The following is a 25,239-nucleotide window of genomic DNA, read 5'->3' as shown; positions in this document are numbered from 1 at the left end:
TAGTTATCCATGCATTTTTTTTCCAAATGGTGTAAATAATCAGTTATATCAACCCTTTCTGTCAAATTATATCTGTACTTCCTTGTACAGTATCAGTAATTTAACTACAATCAAGGTTTCTTGTTCAAGTGACTTTTTGCATAATTTCATGGAGGGATGAGAGGAAGCACACATGATCTATTCTAGGCATCTAAAGTTTAAGTTACAGCAGCTATATTTAGGAGCCTGAATTGCTAATATAGTCAACGGAAAGAGTTGGGCTTTCCAAAGGGTAAGTCACAGTATCCATGCAAGACAGCTGGAATATTATGAAATATAAACCAAGCCAATTTACTCAAACTCAGTAACAGCATTTTCTGCTTTTAGGGCTTCAACTCATTTAGCTATTGTCTTTAGTGATTTCTACAGTTAAAAGTTTAATTGAGCCTTGAAGTCCATAATTTGCATATTAAGATCATGAATCACATCAGTATCCAAATCCATCCTCTTGAATACCAGAAGTCTAGAATATAATTTCAGTAAGTCTTTCTTCCAGCACACGATTTCTGGTCAAGATAGTGTGGTTCAGGATAATATTCCAACTTGATTTCAAATCTTCAAGCTATAGAGAACATGCAACCTCCCTGTAACAATGATTTTAATAGCTAGTCTGACTTCAAGTTATACATCTTTTTGTATTCTCACTCTTGATAGCTACAGCCCTGAATTGTTGAAACTTATTTCATCTATTGTCAATTAAGCTTAAAAGCCTTCAAAAATTACTCAAAAATAAATATCTTCTTTAGTTGTTGGTACCTATAGAATGAAAGTCACCTCCTAATCTCTGTCCGGATAAAATAAACAAATCAAATTTTAGTCTTTCACCATACAGCAGGCTGTTTGAGTTCCAAACATTTTTGTAGATCTTTTTTGAAAACTTTTCCACGTGTTATCATCCTCCTTACGTACTTGTACCAAAAATGAGGACTTTAACACCAGCCTTATTAACATTCTATTCTAACAAAATAAAAAAAAAATCACTCAGGCCCACTACATGTTCTTGTATTTTCGAGAGTCTAATTATTACTTTTAGCCAATCGATTGGCTAAAATAAAGTTCATTTGGCTATCTCATTCATTTGGCTATATCATTTGGCCCATGGCAGGGGGGTTGGAACTAGATGATCTTTGAGGTCCCTTCCAACCCGAACCATTCTATGATTCTGTGATCTCCTATGACTGCTAAATATGTTTCAACATCACTGTCGATCAAAATACAGTTCTCCATTTTACAAGCAGAATCGTGCTCTTTGTTCCCAAGATGCATTACTTTGAATATGTGTTTTAATATACCTCAGTGCAAAAGAGGTCATCTAATTGAATTATCCAGATAACTGATACTAACTTTGAACGTTTAGTGTTTTGTAGACTAATGAAATCCCATACTTTAAAGTAATATGAAAAAAATTCACATGCCCAGAAAGAAATATTCCATTAAGGTTGCCTGGTACATAATGAAGTAGGAGCACACACATATACACACACAAAAATGTAACAATGATTTACCCTGAGTTCCTCAAGCTTCTCTCTTATTTCAATAAATCCTAAATGTAGTTTTCCTCCGAAGTGGTCAGCAAGTCGTCGGTCATTGTCATGAAGACCAAGATAAGCTGAGCACACTTCACAAACCCGTAGCTTCTGCTGCTGAAAGCTGGAGGCAGGCATAGAATTCCTGTATACTTCCTAGGAAAAAACAAAACAAAGAAGCAGTTTGCTAACTGTTACTTCTCAATGCACAGAAATACAAATATAACACTTTACCAAAGATATACTGCAAGTAGGTAACAGAATTCAATGTACACCAGCACACCCTTTAATTAATTCATACTATTCATAAAACAACGGTCTCATTAAGATACAAGGCAGGTTCCTTATTTTGAAGGCTGGACATACTTAAAAGCAGGACAACAGCAACTGGTTTTGCAAATTAAACCAAGTGGGGTGATTACTACCTTTACTTAAGATCATACTACTTAGAAGGATGAACAACTTTTTCATATGCAAAAATGAATATGTTAACACAATTACTATGTTAACATATTACGAATATATTGCACCAGTTTTAATTCTGAACCCAGTTTAAAACAGCAGTAGTTTCTTGAGAAATCTATCTCCATTTTAGACTCTAATTAAACAAGTCACGTGAACAAAATTTATCTACAGACACTCAGATGACAGGCAAGCAAGACTGCCAGCAACCCCTCTGGTACAATTAAAGCAACTGCAGATGTTTGTTTCTAGAAATTTAAGTACCTTGGTGAAATACCGTATGGAAAAGCTCTTGGTGAGTTCTGCCACCTGAACTTTACAACAAGGACAGTTTTGACTTGCCATTGACTAATCATCTTTCAGTGAAGACAATGGTTCACTTCACTGAAGCTTTCCAGTACGAGCCACATCAGGACACCATGAGGCACAACAGAGTTGCCACAGCAAGAGCCGTGAGACCCAACAAGGTAAGTCAGTCCAACAAACACAGACACAACCGTAGCGTCCACAGATACAACTGGCCAATACAGCTAAACTAAGATAAATGCATCATCTGTGGAAGTGAGCATGACTTTAATAGTATAGGAGTATACCAATTTAATATTGGACCCTGCCCTCTCCATCTGTCAAGCCTTACAAATTCAACTTACTTCTGCTTCTCTCTTCTTTACCCGAGCCTTCTCCACTTCATCCATTACTTTTTGAGATTCCTCCACATTCCCATCAGCTCCAAGTTGTTCTACTTTGGCCAGCAGTTTCCCAATTTCTTCGTTCAATTCGTGAACTCTTTCAGCCTTGAAAGACCAGGAAAGGATTAACACAAGGAACGCTTTTAATTATGGAAAACAATCTGAACTATGACTGAGTTGTTATATGCAAAATCAGTAGAATAGAATTAAAAGAAACACGCAGAGATAACTTCTCCAGGTAAACGTGAAACAGAAGTCGCCTCACGTAAAAACACACAGAGAAAGGCTTAGTTACCAAGTCTATGTACTAACTTCAGAGCAGGATTTTGTTCAGAAATTTCAAATAATTCACACTGTTGCCTATACCATAAAGTCTTGCAAAATTAACATTTGTACAACTGTTCCTCCTGCCATGTGCATGTATGTGCAGAAGAATGATAGAAGTTTTTTTTCAGTTAGAAGACCTAGAGAAAAGCACATCAAATTTTGTTTACTTTATGGATGAAGTTTTGATCAAAAAGTGTAAGAATTACTAACATTTGTATGGCATGGTATCACAAAGAGTCAAGTTTCCTGGGCTCAAGAATATCAGAAAGAACTCTTTCCTGTGTTCTCTCCATGCTTTCAAGGCAGTTTTAGGAAGGATAGAGAAAAAAAAGTCTTATTTTTTTCTCCTCCTCAGTATGAATTCTCAGATTGGATTGCTTGCCAAGCCTTAAGGTGGCTCCTTAGAAAAACAGACCTTCAAAGAGACTTCGGTAACTAGTCTTACAGACTTACTTTAGCTGCAACTTCAGCACTGATCTCTTCTTGGGTTTCTGCTAGTCTTTTCTTAGCCACTTCTGTTCTCCTGTCACAGTCTGCAATAAATGACTGCAGGTGGTCCATCGCCTAAAGCATCGATAAGAACACTGATCAATGCTGTCAAGAGTATTTCATTAGCTTTAACACTTTCCAGGTTTATTAAGACTTAATTTTTCTAAGTTTTTAGTAGTGAAAACTTTGTAAAACAGTAATCCAGCAGTTTTATGGTTACTAATCACATATACTAATACACGACACTTTAAAAATCATAGTCTACACGTTGTCATAGGTTTTGCAGAAATTTGGAAATGAATCCGTCTTATATCTTCTCTAAGAAGTAGCGAGCATTTCTAAGATCCATTAAAGGTCTTCAAAGGATATTCAGGTTCACCTCACCCAGACAATACATGCGATACTGTAACTTTTTTTCACTAGGGTTTTAAGCTATTCAGCATATTAACACCATTCCTCCAGACAACAACAAAGAACCCCAAACCTTTTTGTCCTAGTGAAGGCTAACTTCCTAGTTGGGAGTTCAAAACCATGCTCAAACTATGCTGTACTGAGATACAGCATGTGACTTGTTATCCACAATACAAAATAATTATTTTCTTCAGTAAGTATAAAATTTAAGACTCTCTTCAAAGTATACACAGCCTTAACATTTGCTTGCTATTTGTTAACACTAAGACAGCATCCACGTTTATGATAATTTGTTCTGTGGAAGGCTGTTAACAGTTCTACCTAGAGATGACTACCAATACAAATTAAATACTCGTGTATAATCAGAGGCATGTGTCTTTTATGTAACTGTGCCAAGAATTTCTCTGCCTCTTTCTATAAAATCACTTTCCAAAAGCTTTCCTTCTGTGTGTACCAAAACTTAACTTTCAGTCCTCAGTTTATCCACCTAGGTACACAAATTATGCTTTCTCTCCACCATTAAGACAAAATACATACATCAAGCTCAAAGAAGAAATCTTGATCTTTGGATGCTATTTCATAGTCTGCCCTTAATGCCAGGTCATGCACTTTCAGACATTCTCCAAGGTCCATTCTCTGAAAAGAGAGAGAGGGAAAGTGGTATAACTTTTCAGAATTGTTACAAGGAATGAAGTTAGCACGATTTTCTTTAAGTATCAGTGTCCTGCAAAAATGGTGTTTTACTGAAAGTTCAAAAAAGTGACTGAAGTGGGACATCCTGTATTGAATTAAAACAGCTTAGGAGAACCAAGTTCCCTGCAAATAACTGTCAATTAAATGGCCAAATGCTTAATCTGAACTATCTGCACACTCTATGATATGTGTTCAGTTATATTCACTACCTGAAATAGCTACAACCACAGCACTGCTGTAAGTGCTGCTTAAAAATGGTTCTTGAAGCATTTCAAGTGAGACAGCCAAAAATCAAATCCCAGCAAAACATTTTGCAGATGAGTGAATATGAGCTGAGTGTTGGACTATGTTCAAGAATCAAGGAAGAAAAAGTATAGATATTTCCCTTGTAATCTAAAACTGTTCTAGAAAGGGCAGGAAGGAAGCATGAGCTTAAAGTAAGTAGCCTGTAACACTGATCTTGCACTGAGAAGAGTGATCAGAATCTTATTAAGTAACAAATACTGTTTTTAAATTGAAATTTGCATACCACACAGCACAAGATATTCTAATTCAATCTGTTCCCTGAAAGCTTATTTGGTGATCAGGACAGAGCAATGTGCACATGACAAAAACAAACAAAAATCCCCACCAACAAACACCACCGCCACAAAACAAACAGAAAACCCAAAAATAGTTTTTTGGGGTTGGTTTGGTTTAATGGAAACAAAATTGAACAAAACCTCTCTGCAAAAGCACAAGTTGATGTATAATCATTGAAAGTGATTATTATTTATGTCACTTAAAACCAGCACAGTTTCAGTTAAGTCTGCTCTTGGCATTGCTCGCTTAATATTAAGAAAAATTAATCCTTTCTTAAAATTGAAAGCACATAATGAAAGTTGAACTCTGGTGGAAAAAGCTGTTACTGTTGTTAATAACAGTTTTAGAATCAAAACTAAAATAATTAATACATTGTGTTGTGAGTTTTGTAAATAAAAGATGAGTGAACTCAGAAACTGCTGCAAGTCATTTGTATGTGAGCCAAATGAGTGTTTGGGGTTTTTTAATAAACAAAATACTTGCATTTAAGTAGCAATTCAATTTCTTTTCTTCTTAGTGGGAACTGTAAATCCATAGCCGGAAGGATGGCAATTACTCTGAGCCAGCATTACTACTGAAAATTTTTCTGACCTCCCTTTATTGCTGCGCTGTGCCACTCCATACTGGCACATCTGCCTGTGCAGTTGAACACAATCTGGGTACTGACTGGGTAAAACCTATCTTCACAAACCAAAACCAGAGGCACTTTTTCAGCAGTGTACCTTTGTCCAACTTGTCAGGCAGTCCCGCAAACAGATGTGCTGACAATATGTAGGGGGCAACATAATAGTGGACTTAAGCAGCTAGAATCTCTTACAGTATCAAGATGCCACTTCAGAAACTCCTGAATAACTTCAATAATATTAGCAGCAATTTTGGGGGATGAGGGGAGTGTTACAGAGGATTTCTTTTTGTTAGATGTCTCATCAGAAGACAGGAATTTTGGCTCCCCTTCCCTCTTTGACCCAACAGAGTGCAGCCTTACAAATATTCACATGGCTTAACAGACAGGGAGCAAGAACAAGCAGGTACAAGAGAAAAGTATTCCTTTTCCTTTAGCTTTGCTGCTAAAGAAATTATTACATCGTTGTTGGAACTGCTCCTTAACACAGCCTGTACTAGTCTTGGCTAATCCTTTGAAAACACCTTCGCAGAAATATTACTAAATGTCTTTCTTAAAAGTTCTATTAGCAAATCCCCATGTAGATTTAGTTTAAAAAAAAATTCAACACTCAAACCAGTTTGCATATTATATGCAAAATCAGGCTAAAAGCTCTTGTGCTGGTATAAGTTATGCAACATGGGGCAAACTGTCAAAAGTCTATGCTGGATCAGGATTGTTGAGGACCTTAACAAGCACAAAGCAGGTCAGATTAAAATTTGTCTCATATGGCTAGCTGCAAAGTAGACTGACAACAGATGGAAATGGAGAGAAGATACAGTAGGACACATTATTTTCATTTTCCACATGTCCACCTTGTGATTTGGTGCCAAGACATGCCCTTCCTCCAGAGGCAAAGAGCAAGCATTGGTAGTCAGCCATTTAAAGATCAATCACATTTGAAACACAAGATGGCTATGAGGAGACTAATGTTCAGACATTGAGCTACTAAAAACAACGCACATAAACTGTTTTTCACTGTCGACACAGTGACTTTCAGACAGACATACATACACTACTTAAAGTTATTTACAGAGGAGTCCTAATGAGTAAAGCAAATAAAGAAAGGTGAGAACATCAGAGCCCGCAGGTTAGACATAACTGAAGTTTATTGACTACATGAAGCCATGCTTTGGGGCTTTTTGCAGTTACTGCACTTTTACTGACGATTAAAACCAGAAAAAAACTCTACGTACTTGAAGAATCTTTCTTTAAAGTTTCAACTATTGCTGAAGATTAGTCTAGAAAATAGTCTAGGCAACCCACATACAAAGCAGGATATCAGGAGTCCTTTTGCTATGGCTGAGCTCTGCTTAAGAAATTAGTGTGTTCTACTAACAACTTGCTAACCACTTTCTGTAATACTTTTTTTCTCAGTGTTAGATGGGCAACTAAAGCTACTTGATTTCTGAGAGCTGAGGTTTAGACAACTGGTCTTTCATCCCAAACAACCTCATATTGAAATCTTTTAGTAATAATTTTTGTCATCCCATCCACAAAATGGATAGAATGCCTTTGTTATTAATACAGAAACGGATTACATACATTTAGTTTAACAATGATGCACAGGCTCTGCTTCAATCAGATCAGGTTAAAAAAAAAAATCAATCACATGAGTTAAGCAAGAATAGACAAGAAGAACTGGCTGAGGACTTAAGCAATAGAGAATCTGAAGAATTTATCTGTAAAATAAATGTGCATTCAGAGTAGCTGACACTAATAATTGAACCAGAGACTAAACTCTGATGTGATGCTGTTTCTGGAACACGAAATTAAGAAGGCTTTCTTTTCAGATCTTGAGCTACCCACAGCAAAATTCCCATTTTGGCACTTTTACAACTACTACACATTCCTTTGACATCAGATTACTGAATGCACTCTATATGGAGTGAAAAGAGAGCACAGAAAAGTCAAAGCTACATAAAACACAGAGGGCTGATGTTGAGCCAAGTGTGACATAGTAGCACACACTATCAATGCTTCTAAAAACAGCAAGCATCTTTGATAGGTTTTGAAAGAAGATACTCTGGGCAGTGTTTATGTAGAGAATGCTTTCTAGCTATAAAGATAGTCATACCAAAGCAGTTCACATTCAGCAAGAGAAGGTTATTTTGTTTGTTTGCTTAGGATGATCTGACATGACTGAAAAGTTTATATTGGAGGAACCAGATCTCTCCCTTTGTCAAATTGTCAAGACAACTACTGGAGTCTGTATGAGAACACTCTTGCTACTGACAAAAAGAAGCTGCAGATAGACTCTACTGAGATATTCCTTGTTATGGAACCCACTCTTCATCTGCACTAACAATTTTGTTTCTGACAGATTTCTAGACTAGTGATAAAGCCTGTCCTTTCTTGTAGGCAACATATGTTTAGAAAGGGAGTCTTTAGGATGATATAGTAATGTGTGATTTAAGTCCTCTGACTCCACTAATGGGGTTAACTTTTGTAGGACTTTGCTAGCAGGAAAGAAATGCTGAACTAAAAGTAAGCAGAAATTAGTAAGTTATTAAAGACCTTAGCAACCACTGAAAATTCCAGGTATCTTCAGAAGTATAATACTTGTTTAAAGACATTTCTCCCTTTAACCATACTCTCATTTCTGAAGACTTCAAGTCCTTAGAATAGATCTTCATTGAAAGACAAAGCTAGCAGCAGTCTTTATTTTTAAATGAGATATTTCAGTGTTTGCATAGCATTTGGTCTTATAGCCTGACTATATATTATATTAACATTGAAGTTACATAACTATATAGAGGGTAAGAAAAAAACCCTTCACCTAGATAAATTAAACCCACTAAAATGGAATACGGTACAATCAGTTCACTTTCCTGGTACTGGTGACAGAAATTAAGAATACTTTTCAATAGACTCACACGATCACTTGCTGGGACAACAGACACTTGATAATTCATCACCATTTGGCTGAAGGCTACAAATTGAGGTAGCTTATGCAAGCCTAATTTAATTTGATTTGCAAAGCCAAAGCAGTTCACACGATCAAACCAGTCCTGCACTGAAAAGCTGATACCCTCCAGCAGAATGGCTGCTTTTTGTGACACTACAGCGTATCATCACACTGGCATACCTAAGTTTTAAGTATGGAAATAGTTCCACCGAGCCAATAGAACTACCAGCAAAGAAATCAACTCTAGATTAAAATACCTTACTAACACCTATCTGTAGATGTGTGAACTATCCAAACTTCTCTTCACAGTATAAGGAGATCTAGACAGTGCAGCCAGTGAGCCCAAATGGATTCAGCCCACCTTGAGAAGGATACCCCGTAGCAAGTGAACTGAATCTTTCTCTAGGCTCCACTGCCTAAATCCCTTCTGACTCCTGTGCAAGCTTCGACACCTAGCTCCTCAGCTGAAACCTAATTTTAGATGTCTTAATCCAGAGCTGAATTCCATCCCTAATAAGCTTAAAGTTAATCACCTATTAAAGTATATTGCCTAAACCAAGGTCTCAATCAATATGGTTTTAATCAGCAAGAGTCCTGAAGAGCTGAGTGCAGTAAATTCATGAGCACCTAAAGATATGCTTAACTGTAGGACTGAGCAAACAGAGCATACTTTGAGGTCTGTATAAATAAAATGCAAGAAGCAATGTTCCTCAACAGAGACACATAAATACAAAGTTAATCCACTGAGCAGAAAGGAGTTTCTCAACCATGGTCTGCAAGACCACATAAAGTATTTGTGACATTTTTTCAATGGGGAAGCACAATCAAGCTAATAAGAAAGCCAGATTACTACAGAAGTGTTGAACTGCTCAGGCTCTTCAAAGATAGCTAGCGGGTTACTGTAACTATTCAGGACATTACTACTTTTAACCTTACTAAGGGTATTTGCTTTAAATCTTCCCACCTTGTCATTTTCATTAGTATTCAGCTATTCATTCGGAAACATACACAGAGAAAACGTACTCTTACACATCTTGTAAAACCTGCCGTAGCCAGCACAGAGCTTAAAACCAGAGATTGTTGCTTAATAGGTCTATACCATTACAGGATAGTCATCTGACTCCTATAAACATAGCTTCAGTCCTAATTTCATAATATGGATAAATATAAACAAACATTTTTGTAATGCTGATGAAAAACAACTCAAGGCTATAGTTTGGGGAAAAAAAAGACACCACAAAACCACAAGCCTGATCATTAGCAACTATTAAGGATAAAAAAGCTAAAGTAAGAGTGTTAACCCTTTAAGACAAAAAAAATTAAATAAAAATTGGTAACTTTAAGTGGTAAATTATTCGCTGTGCCCCAGTAGTCAGGGTTTACAAAGTCTTACTAATCTCTCATTATAAAATTCTCAACTTAAAATGAATGAGCAAACTCTTAAATCATTGACTTACGCATATGAACCAGTACCCATGTGATCATTATGAAAAAGCAGAGCACCAAAATATGAAAAAAAAGTCAGCTAAAAATGAGAGCTTTTGTGAGAGGCATTGTCAAAACCAGGTTCTGAACAGATACTGTTCTACAATGTTGAATACAGAGTGAGTTCTGTGATCTTACCAATTAGTTTACTATGTGCCTCACACAAACTTCAAAACACATTTCAAATGAACAGATAATCACAGAACACAATAGATTTGTACTGTTCTATGTCTTCCACGTAGCCCATTATTCCCATTGCCCTTAGAATGAGATCACCAAAAAAATCCAAATGCATACTCTGTCTTTCCCTGAAGTGACACAAAATCATCTCTTGCAGGCACTGAGACACCTCTGACTGCTTGACTTAGCATTTTCAAGTATACAAAACCAGAAACCTAGCAGCACAAAACCATGTCCCTAAATAAAATAAAATAAAATAGGAATGTAACCAAAATCTCCTGATTCAAGTAGGTAACAATTGAAGCTCATTAACAGATGACTAGACAAGTCTATCCAGAAAAGTGGAAGAAGAGGGTGACTGACACAGAATTAAAAGTTTTGTTGGCAAGAGCAGCCAGAAGAAAGAATTAAATACAAAATACTGCTAATTCTTATGGCTTTACATGCCTAAGCAAAATATTTAGGATTCCTTTAAAAACAACTTTATTGTTCCTTTAAATAGAGAAGTGCAAAAGCAAGCTCAAAAAAAGTAGGAAGCTGTGAAATGTTGCCGATCTAGACAATGGAAATTTCTTAGTAAAACTCAAAACGTCCCTAATTTGTATGGATGCTTTTTTCCGGAAATGTTTCTAATGTTAACCAAAAAATAAATCTGATTAAAGAAACTTGAAGAAAATACCCACTGCAAGTGTTCTGGAGAAGTACAGAAATAACAAAAGACTTCAGGCAGTATTCTTAAAAATAAGCACACACTTCATCTAACCAAAGGGATAAAATATGCAGAAATATGGACAACAAAGAGAAAGTTTCCCATCTTCTAAGAAAAGTAGACATGCACTACTTTTACCAATACATACTGTAGCCTGGGGAACATGATTTTATTGTCAAGGAAAATCAATTCCTTGGCAGAGTTTTGGGTATGTGGCCATTAAGGAAAAAAACCACACTAAATTAACAGAGCCTACTCATAGGAGTCATTTCATTTGTCTCGCGTTATCTGTGAATGTCCTCCTTGAGTGCTTCTGAAAAAGTGGGTGGATTGGAATAGCATGGAAGTCTGCATTTTGCAGACGGGAACAGTAATATGTATTTCATAGGAACTGCACAGATGATCTTGTGACCAAAAAATGGCAATTTGTGTCCAGTATTTTACTGATAATCTAGGCAATGAAGAGATTTAACCTCACAAAGCATCCCCAGAGAACTTATTCTCTCCGAAGCATAAGATTCTGGATTTGAATTTAAAAAAAAAAAAAAAAAAAAAAAGTCACTCAAGCTTTGTTACCTACAGATCTTGAATGCAAAAATGCATCAAAATTTTCCTATCAAAACTTAGCTTCTTGCCCTTTTTAAAAACTGTGCTATTAAGAGAGAAAGGTCCATTTCTTCAGACCCATGACTAGGTAAACAGCAGAACATCACATGGGTCAGATAAAGCCTGTCTCTTTATGAGAGAGTGAGTCCTTTTCTACTACTCCCACTAAAAGGATTAAACTAGGCACTTTTTCTGGACCCAGAATTACACCGTGGAACACATTTTGTGGTCTGATGACTAACTGCATTATGAGGAAGAAAAAAAAAAAAAAAGAGATTGATTGATATTCACTGAATAAGCCGTTTAGCTTAGTAGTCCAAGAGCAGCAGCAGAAACCAGTGTGAGACAGATGAGAACTTTCAGTAAGGACTAACAAACTGGGTAAGGAGGCCCAACCTACATGCTTGGTCTGCACCATAAGAGGCATTATTACATGGTACCTATGACTTTTATAGTTCTGAAGATAAACACTTCTTACTCACTAAAGACAGCCATCCTGGAAATCTTTGCTTATAGAAATTACATTGCAATGAAAAGCTGTCAAATTAATATTTTGGAAGTATCTTCTTGTGGAATTCTAACCAATGACTTTGTATGTTTTTATAGCATACCTTTATGTCACACATCTTCCCCCAAACACGAGCTGTTTTGCTCATCACAACCAAAACACTGGACAATGTAACAGAAGGGTGAAGAGGAACATGTTCTTCTCCTTTTCGCCCCCATTTTGTTTGGACAGTAATGCACACAACAGTTCAAAATAAAACTACACATGCATTGAATACACAAAACGTTGTTATCAATTTGTTATCACTTATAAAAAAGAAAGACTTGAAGGTGAGGAAATATGTGCAAGATGCATTATCTTCAGCGTGAATTACCTTCAGCATGAATTACCTTCAGCATATACCAAACACACCACATTAAGGCACCTGATTTTTGTGTTATGACAGAACTTTGCTATATGACAGAAAAAGGAAAGTGTGTCTTTAAGGATAGGGGAAAAAAAATTAGGAAGCCACAAGACTTATGAAGAAGCTCAACAAGCATGCCTTTTCTATTCCATTGACTTTTTTATTTTTATTAAGACAAATGCTAAGTTCTGTAGTTCAGCTCTACTACTTATTTTGCCTCTTCTTACTGTGCTGCTTAGCAATCACAGTTGCACCTACTTTTGAAGGGACTCTTAAGAGGACAGAAGGATGGACTGTAACTATTGATCTGTCAGTACAAGTGCCAAACAAAATTAGCATGTGCACGCATGTTTGAAGCCCTTTGATCAACCAAAAATGTTACGGTTAGTTTAAAATCACAGCTACTTGGAAAGCCTATTAAAGGCCAGGTGACGGGTAAATCAGTTACCAAGTCTACGTATTTCAGTTTATGATTTTGCACGTGAACTTCATTCTGTATTTCATTAAAGGCTCCAGTAAAGTTAGCCATTTGGAATGATACAGCACAGAGAACCAATAATGCTTCAAATAATCCTTAAGACAGGTTTTCCAGTATTTACTTTCCCTTCTGCCACAGGGGAAGAAAACGTGCCAACGTGAATAAGGAAAGCTGAAGTGCAGCATTAAGAATGGTAGGCACATGAGACCCTGCAGATCATCGTACATCTCTCTACTATTAATTCTTCTAACACCACAGAACATTAAGTTAAATAATCAATGAAATGTAGCTTACTTGTCTTTCACAAAGAATAAGCTACCTCAATCAGGCACCACAAGGCAAAGCACGGGCACATTGACAAAGCTACCAGCACATGTTAAAGCCCCCTGTTTCCTATGCTCAGGCAGGGGAACCTCTACTACAGAGCACACAAAAATCCAAGTCAAAAAAGCAAAGTTATTGTTATGTCATAAGTGGAAATTTTCAAATTGCCTTATAATTTATGAAAATGGCACAGTAACTGGATGTTGTACACTGAGCATCTCTATCATTCAATATATCTCAGCTTCTATAAATTATTTGAACTTTCAACTGTTTTCACTAAAATATTTCTGAAGATAACCTCTCTTCCCTATATTGGTGGGATAATTTCTTACTACAACATCAAGTTTTAAGAAAACAACTTCCCAGTTTATGCTTAAGTTATACCTCCTCTTTTTCTACTAGTTTTACACGTCCTCTTTTTCTACCAGTTGCAACAGTACTAGTTTAAAACCACTTTGCTATACCTCAGTTCACGTAAGTAATCTTATGTATTTTAGATTTTTTTGTTAGAGCAAATGATGATGAATTTGTAAGTAATAATTAGCATATAGAACAGGAAACTTCTAAAAAAATAACTTTGTAACACATAAATTAGTTGTTTATAAAAGTTACTTTGAACTACCAGAGAGCACTAGACAGATACTTGCTGAAAACCGTGACTATTACTAAAACCAAATATAATTCATTTTCTGCATTCTTATCTAAATAAAACACAAGATTTAGCTACATACAGTTCCAGAGAGCACATCATGAGGGCAGCAGTTGAGAAGGTGGCTCTTGCACACTCTGTCATCACTGAATTTGATTCGCTGACGGGTTGTGTCACCTGCAATATAGAAACCAACACATTCCAGGTTAGAAATCTGGGGAAGCCGACACGTTCTGCAGGTTACATGCAAAGCGTTAACACTGCCCTGTCACATAGTGAAGGCCTATGGAAACTAGAACTTAAAACACTGTATGCTTCTTTGCCAAATAACACCAAAAACACAAATACATGTTTTAATGCTCTATAATGCTATTTTAAAATCCTCTCACACTTCTCCTTCAAAAATGCAGCGTGAAAAGTGCTTGAAACCAGAGAGACAGCATTAGCTTAAAAACAGCATTTGCTAAATGAGCTATATAATGTTCTATTCAGGTTTTGCATGAAATAGTGATGTATTTGTATGCAACAAATAGCATATAAAAGCAGCCTCATAAACACAAAATGATATACATTGCATCTTCACCAAATCCCACCTGATACTCATTTTATGATTTTGCTCTTGGATGCAACGAACCCTCTTACTTCTGATGGGAGTAGCATAAAGAGTTGGCAGAAGAATGATTTTAAATGCTTACAAACCTGAAAAAAGTCAGTCAAACATATGGACATAGCCTACATGCAAAATTATTTTACAGATGTTTGCATATCTCTCTATCATAAGCCATTTGTTTTTTTTTCTTTTCTACACGCTGTTTGTTGGGCTGGGAACATCTTATATATCTTCATCACGGCATGTTGTAGTTCCTGCATCAGCAGAAGCATCAACCTGCCCACACACTGAGGTCCAATTTTAAGTTTAAATAACCCCATCTAGGAGCAAGACCTAAAGTCTTCAGAACAAAGTAACCAGCTGGTATTTTGGGGACGAGGGCGGGAATATGTTTTTCTTCCAGACATCATTGGCGCTATTTGAGATTCAGAAGAGAGACCACTGCTACAGCTCTCTTGTTGTCAAGACACAGGCATGATAAAACACCTTAATCTCTCTCAGGATGTATCTATTTATTCATTTTTTAAAAATGTAACAACTTGTTAGGATCTCTAATCATTGAAAACCTACTGGTGAATTACTGAAGCAAGGAAGGCTGCTGGGGGGCAGGGAAGTCATACAATGAGTTCAGATAGCAGCCTTTTCAATTTCATCAAATATTTGATGTATACAAGATACATTTTGCAGTTAAAGTTTTTTTATGGCTTCATGACCTGAAACACTGAGAATATTTATTAATTCAAGAAGCCAAATTAATTACTGAGGTAACTACAACAGAGGGGAATAAAAAACTCGCATCTTGTTAGTCAAGCCTTTCTTACTATTATGCAATCTGATTTTTAAATATCAGTTCTATGCATAGGATGCTAATACATAACATTTTCAGATGGGCCAAGTTTCAGATTATTAAGCAAACAAAAGTTTCCAAAACCACCACATACTTAATTTGCCTGCGGGATATAACAGTTAAAACCTGTAATCCACAGGCTAAAGACAGCTTCAAAGCAGTTCAACAATAGGTTTTCTAGAGGGCAACCTTACTGCTTAGTTATACTTACACTACTAAAAATTTAGAGCAATCCCTTTATAATCATGCCTGCTACTGCAGTAAAGAGTTTTTGCTTCTTCCTTTTTTGTTTTCCCCCTCTTTTTAGGAGGTGGATCCATATTTTTTTAAACACATAACTGCGTTTGTTCCACATTCATTAACACATCTGAAAAGTTATTGATAACTCACGGCTCGGCGAATGCGGGGCCTTTCTGACACTCCCTTGCAGATTGATGTAGGCAGGCAAAGATACATTGAACCTTTATAAATAAAACAAGGGGCCAGATTGTTCAGTTTGTATAGAATAATAGACTCTGCCAGCAATTTTAACACAGCATCTAGAAATACATGTTCACTGTAAAGATTCTTCTATATAAAGACAAATGAACAAAATCAAGAAAAATATTCTAAAAAGAGACAGCTGATGGCCTAATAGCACTAACTTATCAGGAGTCAAGGAGTTATCAAGATCAGAAAATTGCTAAAAGACTCATGGTTCCTTTGGAAAAGTTGGTAAGTAGTATCATGACAGATGTTACCTCAACATCTAGACGTAGCTTTTTTCATACCCCTACCACAACTAGGAATTGATGCTACAGCTGCAATACAGTCTTTTTTTCATCTAAGTGGCTAGCATGATAATCACAATTACCAAACTGAGATAAGACAACATAGGAAAAAGAAAAAAAAAAAAAAAAAAAGGTAGCAGAAACTGATCAACGACAGCCTCAAGAACATTCCACATTTACATTTTAAACGTTTATTCTTTTTGTACCATGCCTTTGGTCTAGTATCTAAGAGACTTTCAGAAAGGCTCCCATACACAAAACATTCAGATATTTACCTTTTCCTTCCTATGAAAAGCAGTTTCATACATTTGCATTTATTTTTAATCAATGTTGTTTCAGAAGGAAAGGTTTATCAAAAAGAAAAGGTGTCATATACTATGACATAACAATGACTGAATTTTGTGTCCCTCTGTCAGCTCATTCCAGAGTCTGATAGCCTCAGAAGAAAATGCTTTTATTTCTTCATGAATTTTATGAGCTCCAATACCCCTAAACAGTGCAGACCTGTTGGCAAAGACAGAAGATGCATTCTGTTCCTGACCTACAGATGAATCATCTTGAGTAGATGATGACCTGGGGTCTACATGGGTTGCTGGGGAGGGGGGCGGGACAGGGACACACATGGAATAAAATCTACAGATCCACTATACGCCTGACATTCAGGCAATCGCAAAACAGACTTTTGCAGATGCCTTCTAAGATTTAAAACAACGTGAATAGATGTGTTCTTACGCCAAGGACTTCAGTGGTATGTCACATAACCCAGACACTACTTCTCTTTGTCAAACATACTTCAGTTGATGCACTCTTTGCATGGTCAAACAATCAAGTGAATGCTAAGCAATGTTTATGAGTATTACAAAAAAAGACTTTATATATCCTGCAATAAGAAAATAATACATCTAGGTACCAAGTAGCTGCAGTCATCTAAATTTCAGAAGTATCCATAAACATTTATGAAGGAGATGCTACCACTGATACTTCAGGCCTTATTACAAATTCTATTTTAATAGGTAAATAATTAAATTAGCTCAGAATAGCAACTTATTTAACCCTGCTTCTGAAGAATAGCAGCGTATTCAACTACTTGATCTTTAGGACTCATGCTCGTTAAAGAAATCAAAGTAATTTACCAGGGCATCAGAGGAGTCAACATCGATTATTATAAGCCATCCCTGTGTTTCCAATTAGATTTTCTCCATTTAAAGAAAAAAAAAATCACGATTGATAAAATTTAAATGGAGATACAGAAAAAATAAATCACATTTTCCTCAAGAAGCAGCAGCTTGAGTTTTACTTAAAGTACCTGGCCCAAACCACATTTCTATAAGAGACTAGTTTCCAGATGAATGGAGAACTTTGAAACATAATTGAAACCATTCAAGAAGAAAAGCCAAACATCAAGGAAATTTCTACACTTGCACATCGCTATCCTGTATAAGCATAAGGAAACTGCACACTAGAGACACAAATATTAAAGAGATGAGGGCAGTAATGTGAACTTTCTAAAGGAAGTTTTCTAGTTTGTATTAAACACGGTGACTACAAAAGTAACATCAATATTCAAGACCAATGCACACTGCTGATTAAGGAACATCTAGGGGTTAAGATTACAATGTGCACTTGGATTGCACAATTCACTTTGAACTTCCAAGTCTAACCTATTAACAAGCCTCTACAATGTCATTCCTGTTTAGTATATTTTAATCACAAACCAGAATGAACACTTATGTATCAACAATGCTTAGCACTGTAATGTTTATAACAATGATTTATTTGATCCAGCATCTCTTACTGTTCTGATGCATCCCAATGAACTACTAACAACAATCCCACTATGTTGATGAGAATTACCCATTATAATCCACCCGTAACCTCCAATCACAAACTAACGGTGCAATCCATGCAAAGACAACAATGTCCATTTCCATGCCGTTGACTTCCTGCATGAAGCTACATCAACCAAAACTGGTTAGCTTTCCGCTCAAATTTTTTAAGCATGAGTCCCAACATGTTGGCAAGGGACTCTGAAAGCTTTACTCACGAAGAGCTACTAACTGGGTGGAATATCAGGTCAAAGACTGCATATCAAATTTCATCAGCAAAGCAAGTCCTGTATAACAAGTATTCAAAGTCATTATTTAACTGAGGCTTATGCACTCACAGAAGATCCTGCTTCTGCTACACACTGAATGGGGAGCTAATTCTGATATTCTTGTCACTAACACTGGATGCATCTTTACCAGAACACCTTTAGAATAAGACATTTCTAAGCAGGATTGCTTCTGGGTTGCACTATGACTGAATTAATACTTGTCACTGCAGAATAGAATGAAACCATTTGCTAGCTAATGCATTACAAATTGAACAAATATAGGAATTATTTTCTATGGGGTATGAATATCCCCATCTGCTTCTTTATAAATGCCACTTCATACAGTGTCCCAAATCCAGAATAGAAAAATTCCTCAAGTTCTTCACTGTTCCCCTCATTTTTAAGGGCTAAAGTACTAGAACCTTCTAACAAAGCCAGCAAATACACACAATTCACTAAACATGATAGCTGCTCTCAAAGCCTTCTGATCACTCCCAACTGACAAATAAAAAACCTTTTCATGAAGTTTATGTGTTGCTACTACTTTCAGATTTCTTTCTGAGCTGACATCAGTTCAATATTTTGGGTAGGTTTTGCGGAAATTCGTGTGTACAAGACACTTTTTTCTGCCTTTACTTAGCTGCTGATCGGTATTTGAAAGAAGAGCTCTCAGAGGAGGCTCCTGGCTCCCTATCCTAGCCCTCAGCCTGAAGGTACCCAAATGGCTACTAGTAGTCCTCCAGTAATGGACAACAAAAATCCATGTGCCCTGAAAACACTAACTTCAACCCACCACTCAACCTTACATACACAGAGAACACTTCAATAATCCCATATGGAAGCAAATTAAAAAATGGGTTACAAATTCTGGACTACAGCTCTGTTACCATATAAAGGGTGTCACCAAACACAGGATGACTTTAAGATAAGCACAGGGGTATCACTTCAACTCCTCCCAAACAAGGAGGACAGAGAAGTCACACATTAGTAAAAGGATAACTGAAGTGGCTAGTGTAAAACAGAAAAACTGATTAACAGTAAACAGATGCAAAAAGGATATTTTAAGTTTCAATGCCAGAAGATGATCTAGAACAAGAATAGTGCTTTGCTAGTAACAGCTAAAGAACTGAGTTAAAGACTCCAAGCACAGCAGCTCAGCTCAAAAAGCCAGCAGGTGAAACAGAAGAGACTGACCGGCACTTCATACACATGGGTTCTGTATAGCTAAAGGCTCCAAAGATTTTTCTGCTAGTCACAGAGCATAATATTTGTTAGGATGCTTAGGAGTACATTTTCATGACCACATGTAAGTCTCAGAAGCACACACAAGTTTATCTGTCTCTTAAGAAAAATCCAATTAATTTTGCTAGTGTTTCATATTTCTAGACTATAACCTCATTTTGATGTAGTAGCAATTATTAAAAAAAAAAAAAAACAACCAAAAAACCCCCCCCAAAAACCCAAACAACCACCACATTTCTTTGCAACAGTCAAGTCTTGGCAGTTTGAAGACGCTATGTTGTTCCAGGGCCACTCTGATCTGCTGTGTGTCTGCACCGCTGTCAGAAGGAACGATCCTGCTCCACCCTCTGCTTCTAACCCATTCCTCACACTGACTCCAGCACTCATGCGGCAAGGCAGAGCAGATAACTGACCTGGCAGAAAGTGAACCAGTTGAGCAAGGTAAGTTGATTTAAGATAAAGCGGGATGTTTACGATCAGGCCTTTTAAAGAAAACTTGGCCATCTTTGTTCATTCCAGCTATATTCTGAAGAAGGAAAAAAAAAAAAATCCTGGAGTACTAATACCAATTGTTAACATTTCACTCATTTTGTGACTTGATTTATTTAAAACGGTTATGATCCTATTTGTAAGGATCACTCCTATTTTCTAGATAATAGGGATGGCAAAACCAGGGTTTACCTAAGCATACTATTAAAAAAAATGTTTAATCAATTTTACAGTTGAAAAGTAGTATTAAAAAAATAAAAATCACACTTTTCTATCAGCTTATTCCTAATACTTCTGAGTGACAAGTTCCCACAGCTCCGGTCATCAACAATAAATTAAACTTGAGCTAACCTTTTAACTATTGACATATGTAATAGAGAGTCCTTTAGTTGAAGTGCTAACAGTAAAGAAAACATTATGTACTTACATATGAATGTTTTCTTCATAAGATTAGCACCTGGTCTTCAGCACTCCTTATTTCTCAATATTTGGGAAACCATGTTATGAATTCAGTAGCTTATGTTTAAGCCTCACTATTTAAGTATGTCAGGTTATCAGTACTTGGAATGACATACTTCAGAGAAGATGTTTTTCAGCCTGCAGTCATGACTATATTAAATTAGTCCAGCTTTTTACTAACATCAAAATCTAAGCCACTTTTTTAAATTTTGGTATGGTCCGCACATCCAATCCAGTTTTCCACTTCTTGTCAGAGAAACGTGCAAGATAATTTTAAGTTAGGTATATTTAAGGTATTTTAAAGAAAAACACTTGGTTTTAAATAACGTACTTTTCCATGTGTGTAACAGAACCATACCTGTCATTTACAGAACGATTTTGTTGTACTGACATTAACAATACAACTGCTTTTTCCATATCCCAGATGAATTCTAAGAACTGCAACTCACTGGAAACATCTGAAGAGCATCTACCAAGTTGCTTCTGTTTCACATCTCTGTCAGGTGTCTACCACCTGAGCAAAGGTAAGCACGAAGCAGCAGGGCACTGGGCCAGGCAGCTGGCAAGAGGCTGCCTGAACATCACATCCTGGCAGGTACCAGGCAGCAGTTCATCACACATTGAGCATGCATCTATCCCACTGCCAAAATTCTGACAAGGGAGAAAGCAGGTTGCCAAAACAATTCGCAAAGCTCTCAGTTCTCCCCACTTGTGAGCCTAGTGTCCTCTGGGAAAGGATGCAGCAAGGGGTAGGCCTGGAGCTACACACCTAGTTCTGGACAGCCACACACTGGGCAGCTCTGTCTGAAATGGGAAGCCTCCTTACTAACACAGCTTATTTTTCATAAATATTCCTACAGTGACATTACAGCTCAGTGGGTATTTTCTGAATCAATTTGACCAATACAGAACTGCGCTTTCTAGGTGCTCTCAGAGCTCAACAGCAAATCCATAACAAGATTTCATAACTATCTCCTTTGAGCTTCCCCATTCTGGCCCCAGGGACACCACTTGTAATGAGTGCGCACAAACTTCCACAAATTACAGCCTACAGATCATCTCCTAAAAACCATGTTTGAGCATCTCATTGTGGAATTTTCAAAGCACATTCCTGTTCTCTACAAAGGATACTATAAGTTAAAGTAATATAGACTACATACTCAGGCAACAACATTTGCTTTGAATTTACCTCTGAGTTTGAAATGTTTGATCTCTACCTTTTCTAGTATTCTATGTGAATTTTAAACTTCACATTCTCAGCTCCTCAAAAAAAAATCCAACCAACCAACCCCACCAGCACCAAAAAAACCCTCAAACTATGTAAAGTATAAAATTCTGTTAATCAGGAAATTAAAAAGCACTTTGGTAATTTTAAACAACATAAAATGCAAACATCACCAATAAAGATTAATTTTTAAAGAAACATTTTAAGCTCTATTGTGTTGCCAGGCAGAGCAACATCACAGGTAATGTGGACAAGTGGGTGAAATAAGAGCTACAAACTATCAAGAAATGAAAAAATTGCCACATTCTAGTGAAAAGCTGCGATTTTCATATTACTAGAAATAAAATATTCGTCAAAGGTGACAGGAACATAAAAAACCCAAATGACCCTAAGCCCACTACTCTCAAGGTTAGCAATATTTCAATGACCTTGAGCATGGCCTTGAATTTAGTAAGCACCAGCTTTGCAGAAAAGGATGATTTTCAATCTCTGTGTGCACTTTGATTTAAGTAATGCTCCACTGGATTTTTAATTTAAAAAACCCCCCCAAACCTAGAATGGTGTTACACTGAGATCCTCAATCCCCCACTTAATCCAATAATGGAAGTCAGTTTTGCAAACAGTCTTTTCTTCTTATCCTTTCCCATCCTGCCAATTTTCTTTAAATGCTTCCTCTCTAGTCAGTTAGTTTCTAAACAGTTCAGCACATGCTGTTGGGGAATTAGAGGGTGGGTAGGAGGGGGAAATACAATTATCAATAAAATAACTGCTTTCTCACAAAGCTAAAGGAAATCTAGTCTAAAATTGTTTTTCCTGGTTTCGATCTTAGTCACTTAGCATTTTTAAGCAGTTGTCACAGATAAATTACGCTCTTCTCCCACCACCCAATACAAAATACATTCATAAATTGAAAGACACGCGCATATCCCCCCCCAACCTTCTGTGTAGTCTTAGGTAGCTCTGAGACAATGATCTAGGTGCCAACACTGGGAAGACTTGAGTTTCACAAGCACCTTGCTTTGCCAAGCACTTAAGACACGCGCAGCGACAACAGGAAGTATTTGAAAATCTTTCGTGCCAAGACAAAAATCACCCTAAGTCAGATCCCACATGATGACTACTCACTAACCAGACTTGCTCTGGAAGACAATCTGCAGAACAGTAGTTTTCCAATGAGATTATTACGCCCCTGTTTAAAACAACTATAAGCACTGAGCAGAAAGCATTCATGACATACTGGGTATGTGAAAAATAGTTACATTTATTTAGAATTCTAGATTATACTAAAAAAGCAAAGCTGTCAGAAAGATCACATTACCCCAGTATCAACAGATGACCGGCACATACAAGGTACAGCCCAGTTCATACATCCTACTTGGTGCATAGGAAAACAGGTAATCATTAATTCAGCATGAAGCTTCAACAAACATATAACACATCTGCAAGAGCAAGTACAACATGCAGAACATTCAAATAATCTCTAATTGCAGTCTACCCTCGGGTGCAGTATTCTCTTGTTTATAATTAAGATACTACACAGCACAACAGCAACAGTGCTTTTCTAGCCATCCCCAAACTATTTGGGTTTATGGATGGCTGCCAATTCAAACTTTCACATTGATCGCCATGCACCCTGACAAAAATTCTGAGCAGCTTTACGCAGTGATAATTCTTCAGTTCACTATGTGACCGCAGAGTGATCTGAAACCTGACTGTACATCTAGTATCTCTCTCCCGGGATTACTGCCTCTAGATGTTAAGCTTTTCGTTAACTGCTTGGGGCTTGTTTGTTTTTAAAAGAGTTCATCCACTTGGGTTAACTACACTCTCTCTTTCAGAGAGCAACAACCGTACCCACCTGCTGACTGAAATGATGGTTTGGGTCAGACTTTAGACAAAACTATAACACCACCACCACCCCCCCCCCCCGCGCTCTACCGAAGCGGCTGTTGCTTTGAGGGGATTTTTTTATTTGTGTCCCGTAAACCCCCCCCCCCCAATCCAGCAAACTGCTGCCTCCCTCAGCGGTGAACCGCGCGGGAAGGCTCCGCGGGCGCGCCTTTAGCGGCGCAGTTCCGCTGCGAGCCCCGGGCATCGCGCAGAGCGGATCTTAAACAGCAGCTGAAACGGCAGCACGGCCTCCCGCCGCCCGGACAACGGCTGGCGCTGGCAGCTCCGCGGGGGTAGGCGGCGCCCGGCTCCCCCGAGCCCCGGGGGCGGCAGCGCCGAAGGCCCCCACCCCGCCGCTGACCTACGGCCTCGGCAGGCCCCGCCCCGCGGAGGGTGGCGGGGGGGGGCGAGGGAGCGGGCCCCGGGCCTGCCAATCACGGTGAACGGCCGGCCTGACCGGTACCGCCGTGACCTCAGGGGCTTCGGCGGCTCCGCCCCCTCCTCCCCTCCCCCGCCCCGGCCGGGGGGCACTTACCGTCCCGGGACGTGCCCATGAGCTGGTCCAGCATGGCGCGCATCTGGGCCTGCGCCGACATCTTGAGCGCGCGGGGGGCCGGCCCGGCCCGGCCGAGTCACGCCGACAGCGGCCTAGAAGGCCCGAGGCCCAGCGCGGCGCTCAGCCCTCCCCCTCGCGTCACTGGCGGGCCCGGGCGGAGCCGCGGGTGGGGGAGGAAGCAGGCGCTGCCTCTGTCTCGCGCTCCCGGTGGAAGGCGGAGCGGGAAACCTGCCTCGCGCCGGCCTCGGTGCCGCTGCCGCCGCTGCCGCTGCCACCGCCGCCTCGCCTCCCCTCCCCCCTCCGCTCCTCCCGCTTCCTCTCACGCCTGCCACGCGCGCGCGCGCCAGCGGTAACGGAAAACCGCGCGCACGCGCCCTGAGCCCCCTCGTCCGCTCCGCGACGTCAGCGCGGATGGGCTTTGGAGCCCGCTGATTGGCCGCGGTGTGCGGTGTTCGGCCGGTGACGCACAGCGCGGCGAGGTTCCTGATTGGGCCGTGGAGCCTTTCGCCTGCCTGGGTCCCTGGGGCGCACTGATTGGCGGGGCGGCCTCGCGTAGCTACTGTGACGTCCCGGTCTCCGCGTCAGCGGCGCGGCCTGGTCCGCAGCGGCCGCGCCCTCCGAGAGTGACACAGGCAAGGCGCTCCGGGGGGGGGCTGTGAGGCCCCCGGCCCGCTCCTGGGAAGCCGAAGTCGGGCAGTGCCCGGAAACCCAACCGGAACAGTTTAACGACGGCTGATTCTAACGTGCCAAAGCACGTGGCTGAGCTGAAATGAATGCAAAGCAGGAGGGAAACGTGAGCCATGTAACAGACGCCTCTTACGGCCCAGCAGCCTGGTCCTGCTTACTCATCCCCGGGACAGGCACATCTCTTCACTGGGCGCTCGCTGAGTGACAGGAGCGAGTCATTAAACACGTGGGTGCACA

General features: G+C 38.9%; 1 protein-coding gene across 8 annotated transcripts in view; it reads right to left on the bottom strand.

The window, feature by feature from the left end:
- LUC7L2 (LUC7 like 2, pre-mRNA splicing factor) overlaps positions 1 to 24,719 on the bottom strand; it is a 34,133-nt gene extending 9,414 nt beyond the window's left edge. The window contains exons 1-8 of one of the 8 annotated variants that reach the window (XR_008579209.1): positions 21,003 to 21,856; positions 19,930 to 20,109; positions 15,980 to 16,050; positions 14,215 to 14,309; positions 4,481 to 4,579; positions 3,497 to 3,607; positions 2,678 to 2,821; positions 1,545 to 1,721 (exon numbers count right to left, since the gene is read on the bottom strand). Coding sequence is in view for 7 of the 8 variants with exons in the window: in XM_054841252.1 (XP_054697227.1) it covers positions 1,545 to 1,721; positions 2,678 to 2,821; positions 3,497 to 3,607; positions 4,481 to 4,579; positions 14,215 to 14,309; positions 15,980 to 16,050; positions 19,930 to 20,109; positions 21,003 to 21,061 (936 nt within the window). In the remaining variant the exon portion in view is untranslated. Of the gene's footprint in view, positions 1 to 1,544; positions 1,722 to 2,677; positions 2,822 to 3,496; positions 3,608 to 4,480; positions 4,580 to 14,214; positions 14,310 to 14,725; positions 15,447 to 15,979; positions 16,051 to 19,929; positions 20,110 to 21,002; positions 21,859 to 24,294 lie in introns of those variants that run through there. The other 7 variants (XM_054841262.1, XM_054841252.1, XM_054841225.1 and 4 more) reach the window with 7 other exon arrangements.
- Positions 24,720 to 25,239: the final 520 nt, after the last annotated feature.

Source organism: Grus americana, chromosome 1 (genome assembly GCF_028858705.1).
Source record: "Grus americana isolate bGruAme1 chromosome 1, bGruAme1.mat, whole genome shotgun sequence".
Taxonomy (NCBI): domain Eukaryota; kingdom Metazoa; phylum Chordata; class Aves; order Gruiformes; family Gruidae; genus Grus; species Grus americana.
Note: the sequence above shows the minus strand (reverse complement) of the source record. Positions and strands in the feature narration are given on the sequence as shown.